Source organism: Crotalus tigris, unplaced genomic scaffold, assembly GCF_016545835.1.
Source record: "Crotalus tigris isolate CLP2741 ecotype Arizona unplaced genomic scaffold, ASM1654583v1 scf7180000024137.51039, whole genome shotgun sequence".
NCBI lineage: Eukaryota > Metazoa > Chordata > Lepidosauria > Squamata > Viperidae > Crotalus > Crotalus tigris.
In genome coordinates, this window is record NW_024100407.1 from 32,419 (window position 1) to 46,816 (window position 14,398).

General features: G+C 45.0%; 1 protein-coding gene across 1 annotated transcript; it reads right to left on the reverse strand.

Moving 5' to 3' along the window:
- Window positions 1–11,620: 11,620 nt before the first annotated feature.
- LOC120298791 lies at window positions 11,621–14,160 on the reverse strand. The gene is made up of 10 exons (XM_039322830.1): window positions 14,055–14,160; window positions 13,872–13,948; window positions 13,570–13,660; window positions 13,220–13,293; window positions 13,003–13,066; window positions 12,841–12,902; window positions 12,576–12,639; window positions 12,419–12,484; window positions 12,139–12,282; window positions 11,621–11,698 (listed from the first exon to the last, which is right to left on the reverse strand). Exons 1-10 carry the CDS (start codon window positions 14,076–14,078, stop codon window positions 11,621–11,623), a joined length of 744 nt encoding a protein of 247 aa, XP_039178764.1. The 5' UTR covers window positions 14,079–14,160.
- Window positions 14,161–14,398: the final 238 nt, after the last annotated feature.

Consider the following 14,398-nt stretch of genomic DNA (forward strand, 5'->3'; position numbering starts at 1 on the left):
ACTTACGACAGTTCACTTAGTGACTGTTCAAAGTTACAACAGCACTGAAAAAAGGGACTTATGATCTTTTTTCACACTTACGTCCGTTGCAGTAGCCCCTTAGTCACATGATTGATATTCAGATGCTTGGCAACTGACTCATGTTTATGACTGTAGCAGTGTCCCGGGGTCATGTGATCAACTTTTGAGTCCTTCTGGCAAGCAAAAACAATGGGGAAGCCATATTCTCTTAACAACTGTGTTACTATCTTAACAACTGCAGTGATCTGCTTAACAACTGTGGGAAGAAAGGTCGTAAAATGGGGCAAAAGTCACTAAACAAATGTTGTATTTAAAAGATAAATTTGTGGTTCAATTGTGGTAAGTTGAGGACTACTTGCGCGTAGCTGAGGAACCTCTGGAAGTGTCAGGTTTCCATTAATATTGTAAGTGAATACTAATCACTGTATCCCATAGAACGGTGGAAAAAATACGAGAAAACAGACAAAGAAGTTTGCTGAAATTCTGCATTTAATGAAAAGTTTGTTATTCCTAACAAAAGTGTAATGAAACTAGGTTTAAACTAAATTAGCAGATATAAAGAATTTTTTAGTTTTATTCTCAAACAACAAGAACAAAAACAAGAAGATGCACAACAACAACAAGTACAACAAAAAGAATTACAACAATAACATTAACAAGACGCAGGAACTTCCTCGTTGGAAAGTGGCTCCTCGCAGGGCTTCGCCGCTGGGGCTGATTCCGCCATCCGTCTATATGCAGATAGAATACCAGAACAGAATACCAAGAGTTGGAAGGGACCTTGGAGGTCTTCTACTCCAACCCCCTAGTCATGAATGCATTGTTCCCAGCATGGCCTCCATTTGTCTGCTGTGCTCAATTGCCAGCTTCTGGTGCAGCCCATCAAGAAAGGCAAGACTACCTCCTCGTGAGTGAAAGAACCGCCCTTTGCTGCTCCTGCCTTTTCTCTTCCCTAGTTGTTCTCGGATAATGCAGAAAGCAGTTCCTGCTCAAAGCTAACCATCTGCAGCTGCCCGGAAGTTTCAGGGCTCTCCTGCTGCAGCTGTGCTTCAGCCAAATCACTCTCCGCTGGCTGCTCGGAGGCATTGGCCAACTCACCTCCTGATGTGCCTGGGACTGGTTCATCCTCCTCCGATCTGCCTTCTGGAGAGGCATCTGGGGAAGCGTCTGGGGGAGGAATCAAAGGCTATTCTTAGTACCACACTCTTTCTATAAAAGTATACAAACTTTGTTCTTTCTGGAGTTACTTTTGATACTTTTTGTGGGGTATCAAAAGTAAGGAGAGGGTTGCCATTTCCTTTTCCAGTGGACCACGTTATGTCAGCACTCTGCACTATGACCTGTCTGACTTGGGTGACCCTGCCCGTCAGAGCTCATTGTTTCCTTGAGCAAGGCATTGATCCACAAAGAGGCTAAAATAGGTACCTCTTTTAATTAGAGACTGAGGTCCAGGGAGTCCTCCTCCAGGCTGCTGACATTGTCCAGCGAGGCTTCCCCTTCTTCGGGAGAATCCTGTGAATGACAATGATGACTTTTTATCCATCAATGAAAGTAGACTCAGAATTTCTAAAAGGGGCCCGATTGATTTGGGATTCCCATCAGAAACAATGCTTCTGTTGCAATCCCCACTCCCACCCACTCTGCCCGTTAAAGCCCTGCCTGGAAACAGCTGGTTGCTGGAGAGGATGATGCAGAAAAATGAAAGGGATAAACAGGGTGGGCCATATCTATTTAGGACCCCAGTCCACTGAATTGGCCCTTCCCTTCTGGTTTGCAGTAAATCAATCGCAACAGAGCTTGGGTGCTTCTAGTTAGCCTAAGTACCTTGTCCCAAGGGCCAGGTGTCACCGTTATCCACTGCCCAGAGCTCTCCAGCACAGTTCACTCAGATTAGGAGAACTGAATAGAGGGACTCTATCCCTCCCCAAGAGAAAACACTTTGTCTGTCTTACCCACGGACTGGACGAAAGGCTGGCCTCCGAAGCCTCTGCAGCCTGCTCCCAGCTTCCCTCAGACTCCTCATCCACGAGGGCAGAAATGGAGTCAAAATCCTCCAGGCTGTTGTTCCGGGAGCCCACCAGGACTTCCATCGAATCCTGCAAATGACAGTATCGAGGATAAATCCTAAGCTTTCTGCATCCCAATAAGATTGCTAAAGGATAGGGTGCATTCAGGCCCTGTGCGCCAACAGCAAGAGAGCCTCCATCAGCCCCATTGCCAAGACTTTCTTACCTCCGAAGTATGCGTCTTCTCCCCAGTAGGAGAGAGCTGCTCCTCCGCCGGCTGGTCTTCTTCGTCCTGAAATAAAAAGGCAAAGATTCTGTCTGTTGGCATCTCCACAGAGACAATGGTTCTTCGTTTAGTGGGGTAGAAGTTGTTCGCGCCTTACCGATTCTCTGCAGGTCTCTGATCTGGGGGGGAGTCGCGGCCTCCAGTGCTTTTCCTTTTCCTCTCTGGGGAGAGAAACGAAGGAGCCAAACATCAAAAACAGCCATGGGCCCTTTTTTAAAAAGTGGTGACGTGGAGGCTCTAAGAACCCTTCCAGCTGGCCTGCCAAGGAGATTGGCCTGAGATTCTTCCTTTAGCAGAAGCAGAGGCAGAGGTCAGAGATGCCTCCTCTCTGCAAAGGCTTCACCCTCTGAGGTGTTACCTACCTTGATAGGCAGGCACTGCTTTCCTCCTGCACCTCTCTTGGTCGGTAGTCTTCCGAAGGATCCTGAAATAACAATGCAAATATTACAAATGTTGGCATATCAACAAATCCACAGCGAAAGGGCTTCTGCCATTGCCATGGTGAGGAGCTGGTCTGGGCTTACCGACTCAATGCAGGTCTCCCAGATGGTTGAGAGCCGCGGCCTCCACTTCGCTATCTTCTCATTTCTAGGGAGAGAATGAAGGGCCAAAGATCAAAACTAGCCATGCGATGCCCCCCCTGCCTCTGCAAAGGTTTCTTCTAGCCCGTCTCTTTAGGGCTTTACTGCGGCTGCCTTTTAGGGGGCTTCAGAATACTTCATCTGCGAACACCTACCTCACTGAAATGAGAACTGGCATCACCTCTTCCTTCCTGGGGCTCCGGGCGGTGGCACGAACACCCATCAAACCCTGCAAGTAACAATTGAAAGTATAAATTAAAAGTCCCCTGCATGTTGTGGAACGTTTATCTTCCCCAGGAGGGAAAGACTGCATTCAACAGGGAAAGACAAAGCAGATCATGGAAGATTTGGCTGATAGGAAGCCATCAAGAACTTTCCATGAATCCAAAAGGCTCCTCTTGCTTTTGCTAGGCTGGCCAGGTTCCCCCAAGTGAGAATTCCTCCCTTTCCCCATCCGGTTATGAGGGATGAGCCCTGACTGGCCATGTCGCAGAAGCATCCTTACCCCTTGGGAGGAAGGCCTGCGTCCATCGGACACACGAATCTGTGTCTGCCATTCTCCCTTCTGGTCCACCTGTTCATGTGCCTCGTCAGTTCTGACCGAAAGAAAAAGATGACATGTCAAAAAATATCCATCTAGCTCTGCCTCTCCTTTCTAAGACCAGCCAGCCAGTCAGCCTTCCCATCTTTTGGCCTCTGCAAGCCGCTTGCCGAGAGAAAGCCATCTTGGGGAGAGGCTGTTAGAGACCCTGCAGTCCATCAGTGGTGCCCCACCAGGCCCAGGGTTTGAGGAGAAGGGGGTGGTACCTGTCAGGAGGCACAGGAAGGTCCTCTACGTCGCTCTTCCTGCAGCAGAAGAGCGCCGAACATCTTTTCCAGATGTTCTGTGAAGAAAAGAGAAATAGAGATGAGCCAGTCGGAAGACTTGCGAAGCATGACTTTCTCCCCTACTACTGCCAGTTTCTTGGCAGCTGAGACGGCCACACTTACTCTAAAAAACCTCCGTACAGCCATGACCCCAAGCAGCTGTTTGTGCTTTCACTGCACGAAGGGAGAATGGGCAGTTGGGCCCTGGTTGGTGGCTTTTCAGGGAAACTGACAACCTCGTTGCCTCGGCAACTAGGTAAACAAGGGCCACATTCTAAACCTACCCAAGGAGGGCAGCTCACCTGGGTTTAGCAGTGTCTGGGCGGCCCGGTGGCTGACTCCTTTGGTGGCCTTTGGCCTCGTCCTTTCATGTGGGAACAGGAACAACAGAGAAGCACCATCATTGTGGCACAAAGCACAGAAGGAATCATACAATCCTAGGGTGTGGCTTTTAGACCAAACCCCTGCCCAAGGAAGGGCTCCTCACACAGGGTCTCCAGGGAGGGGAGGGGACATAGTGCACTCTCCCCTCGGGGCTGCGGAGGCTCTGATCATGTGCAGGGCTCGCGCTCCCCTTTCAGCTCCTCCCACGCTGGACGTGTGCCAGTGGATGCCCCGCTTGACTGGGACATGGCTCCAATAAGGCTGGCCAGACGTGCATCACCTCCTCCCATGCCCTGGCTCAGGAAGGCCCAGGGCAGCCCCTCCTCTCCCCTTACAGATCTAACAGCTCTGAGGGTTTTCCCTAATAAAATACTAGTATTTAATCGTTATAGGTAGTCCTCGATTTATGACTGCTTGCCTAATGACCATTTGAAATTATGAAGAACTGACCCAGAACTACTTATGACTTATTTTAATCATTATGGTGTCCGCATATCCCCACCTCCCTGATCACATGATCCCATTTTGGATTCTTGGCAACTGATTACCTTTAGAACTGTTTGCAGCGCCCCAGCGAACACTTAATGACTTCAGCATTCGCTTAACGACTACAGCATTTGCTTAACAACTACTCTAAAAATGTTGAAAATTTGGGTCCAGTCACATGATGCCTCGACTTGTGACTGCAGCAACTTACCACTGTAATTCAGGGCTCAATTTCAGTCTTACGTTGAGGACAACCATTACTGGTAATGTGACTTCAGGCTCGAAGAGACAAAAGTTAGAGATTTTTAATGACCAGGAGAGAGACTCTGTTCTTAAATCTCTTCTAAATAAATTTTGAAGCATTCGCTGCCCTAATAAATGGCGACGTTTCTTCTTTCTTCAGGAATGAGCTTGCTAGTAGCAAATATATTCTTTTTTCAATTTCCAAATATTATAAACTAGAAACAAAAACAAAAAATAAAGCCCAGGTTCAAAGTACCCAGCTTCACAACTTGTACTTCAGTTATAGTGAAATATTAAACCACATGCTTCACGGAAACAGAACAAATTTTTATTTTTTTTCATGTTTGCAGGTTTACTTCCGAAACATCTATTGTTTCACACAGTTTTTTTTTCTTCCTACAATGGGAGGATTCCAATTTATTTTCATATTTTAAATGCTGTCCTTGTATCCTCTTTGAGTTTATAAATATATCTAACTTTGATATGATGCCCCAAACATGAACAAACGTAGTTAACGTCATGACTGTCTTTCTGAAGCATAGACTTCAGAGTTGTGAAGTGATTAGAGAAATTTCAATGGAAGGTAGAGGAAAACTATTGGAAGCAGGATCAAGTACACATATTGAAGGTAGTCTTCAATTTACAACAGATCATTTAGTGACCGTTGAAAGTTACAGCCCTGAAAAAAGTGATTTATGACGGTTTTTCACACTTACGACCTTATTAGTAGTCCCAGGATCATGTGATCAAAATTCAAATGTTTTCCAATTTGATAATAGTAATAGTAAATTATATCCACAGCATTCCTCTGGTCCACTAATTTTGTCATTTGTTCATACTTATGACTGTTGCTATGTCCGAAGGTCATGCGATCGCCTTTTGCAACAGTTTGAAAATCAAAATCCTTACAGAAGCCAGATTCACTTAACAACCCTGTTACTAACTTAACAACTTGATTCACTTAACAGCTGTGGCAAGAAAGATTGTAAATGTATAAACATAAACATGAATATAAACTAAGTGGAGGAACTCAGTGTTACTGTCCTTTGATTGATGAATCCAAGATCAAATCACCACTCACTGAATTTCTGGACAACAGAAATGGCCTCCTCCTTTCCCAACACAGGGCCTAAAAATCCGTCCTGAGCTGAGGAAGGTCTTTAGTCCCTGCGGTTTGTGCTGTTTTAGTCACCCCTCGGGCTGAGACAGGTAATATTGTCAATTGTTTCCACACTTTTTTGCAGTGAAGACAATTGTGGGCAAATACAAAATTCCATAAATAACTATAAATAGGATGCTGGTGGTGATAAATACCAGCGCAAAACAAGGCAAGGCAACAGGAAGGAATGGTTACACTGGATATTTCCCATTTGGGAGCAAATCTTTAAATCTCTGTTCCAATTTCCCTCTCTCTGTCTCTCTCTCTCTCTCTCTGTCTCTCTCTGTCTCTCTCTCTCTCTCTCTCTCTTTCTCCCTCTCTCTCTGTTTGTGTGTGTTTATTTGTTTAGTATGTGGCATATCATACCTGGATTTGCAATATATATTAACATTTCATCTAGACTAATAAAACAATATAATATAAATTTGAGAAATATCTATGTTATCAACCAATGTCTAGGCCATGGGTAGGCAACCTTGGCTCTTTTATGACTCGTGGATTTCAACTCCCAGAATTCCTGAGCCAGCATGGCTCAGATTGGAAACCTCTCCATTTCTCCTCAGCATGTCTGGCTCAGGAATTCTGGCAGTTGGAGTCCACGAGTCAAAAAAGAGCCAAGGTTTCCTCCCCCTGGTCTAGGCCCTCTAACCCTTGAAGCGAAGCATCATGTATATTTTAAAATGAGAAACTGTATATGCCCTCAGTTTACAGTGGGGCATGATGTGATGTACAGTGTGACATGGGATCCTCAGTTTGTGTGTGTTTCAACACCTGTTTGCTGTTTCTGAGACCTAATGCTAATTGTTGTTTAAATTGTCCTGGCCCAGAATTGTTCCTCATCCTGTTAGTTCCCTTTCTTTTCTGCTTCGCTGGCAGAATGTAGTGGCTGGTCTTTACATTTTCTTCAGCTGTCAGGCCAAACCTTTACATTTATTATTTAACCTTATGTCAAGATTGAGCTAGACTAGTACAGGTAGTCCTCAACCTCCTACCGTTCACTTAGTGACCGTTTAAAGTTATGACAACAGCAAAAAAGTGACTTATGATCATTTTTCACACTTATAGTGTGACGTGATCAAACGTTAGATCCTTGACATACTTATGTTCATACTTATGACTCTTGCTGTGTCCTAAGGTGACGTGTTCACCTTTTGCAACAGTTTGAAAAGCAAAATCACTGCAGAAGCCAGATTCACTTAACCTCCATGTAACCAACTGGATAACCCAGTATAATTTTGCAGGGTTCTTCGTTTCCTCTCAATACACTCTACTAAAACAACGGCTTTGTAAAGGTGGGAAAGAGCTATAGCCATTCGCACTTCCTTAATTTATCTCAACATGACATCTTAGATTCTCTTTTTTATCATGCCTTTCTCTCTTTTGTAGGATATTATGGTAAAACAGTAGCTGCTCAGTCATCGTATTTAGTGGATTTAGCAAATGACTAGACTTTATGAGAAGAATCGTGGAAATGGCAAGTAGCGGGTTTTCCATAGTTGTTAGTGACAGACCTATTGCATTCTGGCCCTTGTTATTGTTATCACATGGCAATAACATTGGGGAATGCACTGATTGAAATAACAGCTCTGGTGTCTCTTAAAAATCAAACTTTTCTTCTGCATTTATGCATTCTTTGCCTCCTAGGACTTCTGATAAAGGAGGATTCGTTCTTCTGTTATTGTATTTCATTTTGACAACCCATCCGTACTATACAATATTTGTGTAGCTCGGTTACTGTGGTCAGCGGCCTAGAGGAGTGCTTGAGTGGCATTGGGATGTGGGGAACTTGGAAAATGCTGAAAATTTGGGAGTTATCTCTAGATAATCAATAAAGCTTTTTCTATTTCAATATATATAGGTACCCATTTGCAATATGACTTTTGGCAGTAAATAATAATTAACATTAATCATTGCAATATTGTCGGCATCATCAACGACCAAAATACGCATCACACCAGAGGCAACTCGTGTCTACATTCACAGCCCCCTGAAAAACATCCTGGCCCAAGGGAGCTTTTATCATTTACGGTGGACATGTGATAAAGTAAAGAAATATTGGAGTAGGATTTCTATTCTAATACAGAAAATTCTGAAAGTGAATATAAAGGTAAAAGCAGAAACTGTTCTTTTTGGCTTAATGGAAAAAAGACTTGGAAACAATGATGGAACTTCAATGTTATATACATTGATGGTAGCCAGACTACTTTATGTACAAAAAGGGAAGGACATTTCGATCTCCACAATGGAGGAATGGTTGCAAAAGTTGATGGAGGTAGCAGAGATGGCTAAATTGACTCCTTTGATGAAAACAACAACAACACATGAGTACTTTTTTTTCAACTTGGAAACCCCTTCTTCACTTCTGGAATTCTAGGAGGTTGGACTAAAAGATCTCCAAGGTCCCTTCCAACTCTGTCATTCTGTTAAATTCAGCTTCTAAGTGACTTTTATGGCCTCTGATAAATATCTTTTTGGGGTTTTATCTTCCAGCCTATTATTAAATGGTAAATATAGAATCTTTCTTCTGTAAGTAAACTCGTATTCCAAAAATGTTTCCAGGTTGGTTATTTATTTTAAGATGTATATTGCAAGACATCATCAGTGCTCCTTGTCTATAGAAGAAATAGCCCTCCAAATTACAGGAAGTCCTCAACTTACAACTGTTCATTTAGTGACCATTCGAAGTTACAACGTCACTGAAAAAAGTGACATATGTTCGTTTCTCACAGTTACCCCCTTTGCAGCATCCCCATGATTCTGTGATCAAAATTCAGATGCTTGGCAACTGGTTCATACTTATGACCGCTGCTGTGTCCCAAGGTCATGTCACCTCCTTTTGTGACCTTCTGACAAGCAAAGTCAATGGGGAAGCCAGATTCACTTAACAACCAGGTTACTCGCTTATGAACTGGAGTGATTCACTTAATAGCTGTGAAAAGAAAGGTCATAAAATGGGGCAAAATTCCATTAACAAATGTCTCTCTTGACAACAGAAATTTTAGGCTCCATTGTGGTTGTAAGTCGAGCACTACTTGTACTTTTGGTTGGGAAGTTGACATGTGTTTGCCTGTGCCAGATGAAATTGGTGCCTCTCTGTCAGCGGTCAGATTGCAGTCGCTGTCAGGCCACCATTTACATGGAGAGAAATGGCCAGTCTGGGAGTTGCGCTCACCTCTCCAGAGAAAATCGGTTAGAGGGGTTGAATTGCAGAGCTGTATGCAAATGCAGTTTTGTAGATGGAGATGCACAGAGGATAATACTGATAATCTTTCGTATCTTTAAAAAAAGAGTAATAGCATTTGGCACCTAATACCAGTCTGGAATTAAGACGGTAAGTCTTACTGGTGATTAAGTAAGACATCATGTGACCAAACCTATTCTACAACGGTGTTTGCAGCGGTCATTAAATGAAAGCTGCAGTCGTTAAGTGTACCTATTTTTCAGAATGGGCATTTTTTACCAGATATTGGTAGTCAACGCCAGCAAAACATTGTAAGCTGTAGTCACGTGATTGTGGGATGCTGCAAAAAGCTCTGAATGTGATCTGGTTGCTGATTGCCCACAATGCAATTGCATGAGTGCAGATGGGGGAGAGGGCAAACATCAAGCCTTTGAATCCAAGCCCTAAATACCTTATATTCTTATTCTTACTAAACGTGAAGCAACACATCTTTTTCAATGGAAAATGTAGTACCAATTAACAAGGTTACTGAGAGGAGAATAACAAAGCAAGGTATGCTATGTTGCCATTCACATGATCATTTTTATTGACAGTTTAATGGAAATCACTGGCATGGAAATTGTTCACGTCTGGATAGGACATACACTTTCCTTGCCATTTTAGCTGTCCCATTTGTGTATCTTATATACGGTATTTTGCTAGTGTGTGCAACAATCTAGCATGAGTTGCAAGAAATTATTGCCTCTTAGCCAGTGTAACTTGGGTATTCTTCTGTAATATTCCTTCTTCTGGAAGAATGCAAACTTTCTGCCCCCATAGCAGATCTACAGTGCTTTCTGTGCCTCCAATCATGATGTTCCAAGGACAGATCTTCCTGATGTTGCTGAACAAAATTCTCCTTCTTACTAGACAATACACGGGTTGATGTTCAGAAAGTACAGGTAATCCTCCACTTACGACAGTTCACTTAGTGACTGTTCAAAGTTACAACGGCACTGAAAAAAGGGACTTATGATCTTTTTTCACACTTACGTCCGTTGCAGTAGCCCCTTAGTCACATGATCGATATTCAGATGCTTGGCAACTGACTCATGTTTATGACTGTAGCAGTGTCCCGGGGTCATGTGATCAACTTTTGAGTCCTTCTGGCAAGCAAAAACAATGGGGAAGCCATATTCTCTTAACAACTGTATTACTATCTTAACAACTGCAGTGATCTGCTTAACAACTGTGGGAAGAAAGGTCGTAAAATGGGGCAAAAGTCACTAAACAAATGTTGTATTTAAAAGATAAATTTGTGGATCAATTGTGGTAAGTTGAGGACTACTTGCGCGTAGCTGAGGAACCTCTGGAAGTGTCAGGTTTCCATTAATATTGTAAGTGAATACTAATCACTGTATCCCCTAGAACGGTGGAAAAAATACGAGAAAACAGACAAAGAAGTTTGCTGAAATTCTGCATTTAATGAAAAGTTTGTTATTCCTAACAAAAGTGTAATGAAACTAGGTTTAAACTAAATGAGCAGATATAAAGAATTTTTTAGTTTTATTCTCAAACAACAAGAACAAAAACAAGAAGATGCACAACAACAACAGGTACAACAAAAAGAATTACAACAATAACATTAACAAGACGCCGGAACTTCCTCGTTGGAAAGTGGCTCCTCGCAGGGCTTCGCCGCTGGGGCTGATTCCGCCATCCGTCTATATGCAGATAGAATACCAGAACAGAATACCAAGAGTTGGAAGGGACCTTGGAGGTCTTCTACTCCAACCCCCTAGTCATGAATGCAGTGTTCCCAGCATGGCCTCCATTTGTCTGCTGTGCTCAATTGCCAGCTTCTGGTGCAGCCCATCAAGAAAGGCAAGACTACCTCCTCGTGAGTGAAAGAACCGCCCTGTGCTGCTCCTGCCTTTTCTCTTCCCTAGTTGTTCTCGGATAATGCAGAAAGCAGTTCCTGCTCAAAGCTAACCATCTGCAGCTGCCCGGAAGTTTCAGGGCTCTCCTGCTGCAGCTGTGCTTCAGCCAAATCACTCTCCGCTGGCTGTTCGGAGGCATTGGCCAACTCACCTCCTGATGTGCCTGGGACTGGTTCATCCTCCTCCAATCTGCCTTCTGGAGAGGCATCTGGGGAAGCGTCTGGGGGAGGAATCAAAGGCTATTCTTAGTACCACACTCTTTCTATAAAAGTATACAAACTTTGTTCTTTCTGGAGTTACTTTTGATACTTTTTGTGCGGTATCAAAAGTAAGGAGAGGGTTGCCATTTCCTTTTCCAGATCACCATGTTATGTCAGCACTCTGCACTATGACCTGTCTGACTTGGGTGACCCTGCCCGTCAGAACTCATTGTTTCCTTGAGCAAGGCATTGATCCACAAAGAGGCTAAAATAGGTACCTCTTTTAATTAGAGACTGAGGTCCAGGAAGTCCTCCTCCAGGCTGCTGACATTGTCCAGCGAGGCTTCCCCTTCTTCGGGAGAATCCTGTGAATGACAATGATGACTTTTTATCCATCAATGAAAGTAGACTCAGAATTTCTAAAAGGGGCCCGATTGATTTGGGATTCCCATCAGAAACAATGCTTCTGTTGCAATCCCCACTCCCACCCACTCTGCCCGTTAAAGCCCTGCCTGGAAACAGCTGGTTGCTGGAGAGGATGATGCAGAAAAATGAAAGGGATAAACAGGGTGGGCCATATCTATTTAGGACCCCAGTCCACTGAATTGGCCCTTCCCTTCTGGTTTGCAGTAAATCAATCGCAACACAGCTTGGGTGCTTCTAGTTAGCCTAAGTACCTTGTCCCAAGGGCCAGGTGTCACCTTTATCCACTGCCCAGAGCTCTCCAGCACAGTTTACTCAGATTAGGAGAACTGAATAGAGGGACTCTATCCCTCCCCAAGAGAAAACACTTTGTCTGTCTTACCCACGGACTGGACGAAAGGCTGGCCTCCGAAGCCTCTGCAGCCTGCTCCCAACTTCCCTCAGACTCCTCATCCAAGAGGGCAGAAATGGAGTCAAAATCCTCCAGGCTGTTGTTCCGGGAGCCCACCAGGACTTCCATCGAATCCTGCAAATGACAGTATCGAGGTTAAATCCTAAGCTTTCTGCATCCCAATAAGATTGCTAAAGGATAGGGTGCATTCAGGCCCTGTGCGCCAACAACAAGAGAGCCTCCATCAGCCCCATTGCCAAGACTTTCTTACCTCCGAAGTATGCGTCTTCTCCCCAGTAGGAGAGTGCTGCTCCTCTGCCGGCTGGTCTTCTTCGTCCTGAAATAAAAAGGCAAAGATTCTGTCTGTTGGCATCTCCACAGAGACAATGGTTCTTCGTTTAGTGGGGTAGAAGTTGTTCGCGCCTTACCGATTCTCTGCAGGTCTCTGATCTGGGGGGAAGTCGCGGCCTCCAGTGCTCTTCCTTTTCCTCTCTGGGGAGAGAAACGAAGGAGCCAAACATCAAAAACAGCCATGGGCCCTTTTGAAAAAAGTGGTGACGTGGAGGCTCTAAGAACCCTTCCAGCTGGCCTGCCAAGGAGATTGGCCTTTGATTCTTCCTTTAGCAGAAGCAGAGGCAGAGGTCAGAGATGCCTCCTCTCTGCAAAGGCTTCACCCTCTGAGGTGTTACCTACCTTGATAGGCAGGCACTGCTTTCCTCCTGCACCTCTCTTGGTCGGTATTCTTCCGAAGGATCCTGAAATAACAATGCAAATATTACAAATGTTGGCATATCAACAAATCCACAGCGAAAGGGCTTCTGCGATTACCATGGTGAGGAGCTGGTCTGGGCTTACCGACTCAGTGCAGGTCTCCGAGATGGTTGAGAGCCGCGGCCTCCACTTCGCTATCTTCTCATTTCTAGGGAGAGAATGAAGGGCCAAAGATCAAAACTAGCCATGCGATGCCCCCCCCCCCCCGCCTCTGCAAAGGTTTCTTCTAGCCCTTCTCTTTAGGGCTTTACTGCGGCTGCCTTTTAGGGGGGTTCAGAATACTTAATCTGCGAACACCTACCTCACAGAAATGAGAACTGGCATCACCTCTTCCTTCCTGGGGCTCCGGGCGATGGCACGAACACCCATCAAACCCTGCAAGTAACAATTGAAAGTATAAATTAAAAGTCCCCTGCATGTTGTGGAACGTTTATCTTCCCCAGGAGGGAAAGACTGCATTCAACAGGGAAAGACAAAGCAGATCATGGAAGATTTGGCTGATAGGAAGCCATCAAGATCTTTCCATGAATCCAAAAGGCTCCTCTTGCTTTTGCTAGGCTGGCCAGGTTCCCCCAAGTGAGAATTCCTCCCTTTCCCCATCCTGTTATGAGGGATGAGCCCTGACTGGCCATGTCGCAGAAGCATCCTTACCCCTTGGGAGGAAGGCCTGCGTCCATCGGACACACGAATCTGTGTCTGCCATTCTCCCTTCTGGTCCGCCTGTTCATGTGCCTCGTCAGTTCTGACCGAAAGAAAAAGATGACATGTCAAAAAATATCCATCTAGCTCTGCCTCTCCTTTCTAAGACCAGCCAGCCAGTCAGCCTTCCCATCTTTTGGCCTCTGCAAGCCGCTTGCCGAGAGAAAGCCATCTTGGGGAGAGGCTGTTAGAGACCCTGCAGTCCATCAGTGGTGCCCCACCATGCCCAGGGTTTGAGGAGAAGGGGGTGGTACCTGTCAGGAGGCACAGGAAGGTCCTCTACGTCGCTCTTCCTGCAGCAGAAGAGCGCCGAACATCTTTTCCAGATGTTCTGTGAAGAAAAGAGAAATAGAGATGAGCCAGTCGGAAGAGTTGCGAAGCATGACTTTCTCCCCTACTACTGCCAGTTTCTTGGCAGCTGAGACGGCCACACTTACTCTAAAAAACCTCCGTACAGCCATGACCCCAAGCAGCTGTTTGTCCTTTCACTGCACGAAGGGAGAATGGGCAGTTGGGCCCTGGTTGGTGGCTTTTCAGGGAAACTGACAACCTCGTTGCCTCGGCAACTCGGTAAACAAGGGCCACATTCTAAACCTACCCAAGGAGGGCAGCTCACCTGGGTTTAGCAGTGTCTGGGCGGCCCGGTGGCTGACTCCTTTGGTGGCCTTTGGCCTCGTCCTTTCATGTGGGAACAGGAACAACAGAGAAGCACCATCATTGTGGCACAAAGCACAGAAGGAATCATACAATCCTAGGGTGTGGCTTTTAGACCAACCCCCTG

Excerpts from the sequence above, each read along its gene's own strand:
- LOC120298791 (XM_039322830.1), bottom strand. The coding sequence starts at position 14,078 with ATGGCTGTACGGAGGTTTTTTAGA. Across the intron at positions 12,640-12,840 it reads AGCAGTGCCTGCCTATCAAG|AGAGGAAAAGGAAGAGCACT; the intron begins GTAGGTAACACC and ends TTCTCTCCCCAG. Across the intron at positions 11,699-12,138 it reads GCCTTTCGTCCAGTCCGTGG|GATTCTCCCGAAGAAGGGGA; the intron begins GTAAGACAGACA and ends TGTCATTCACAG.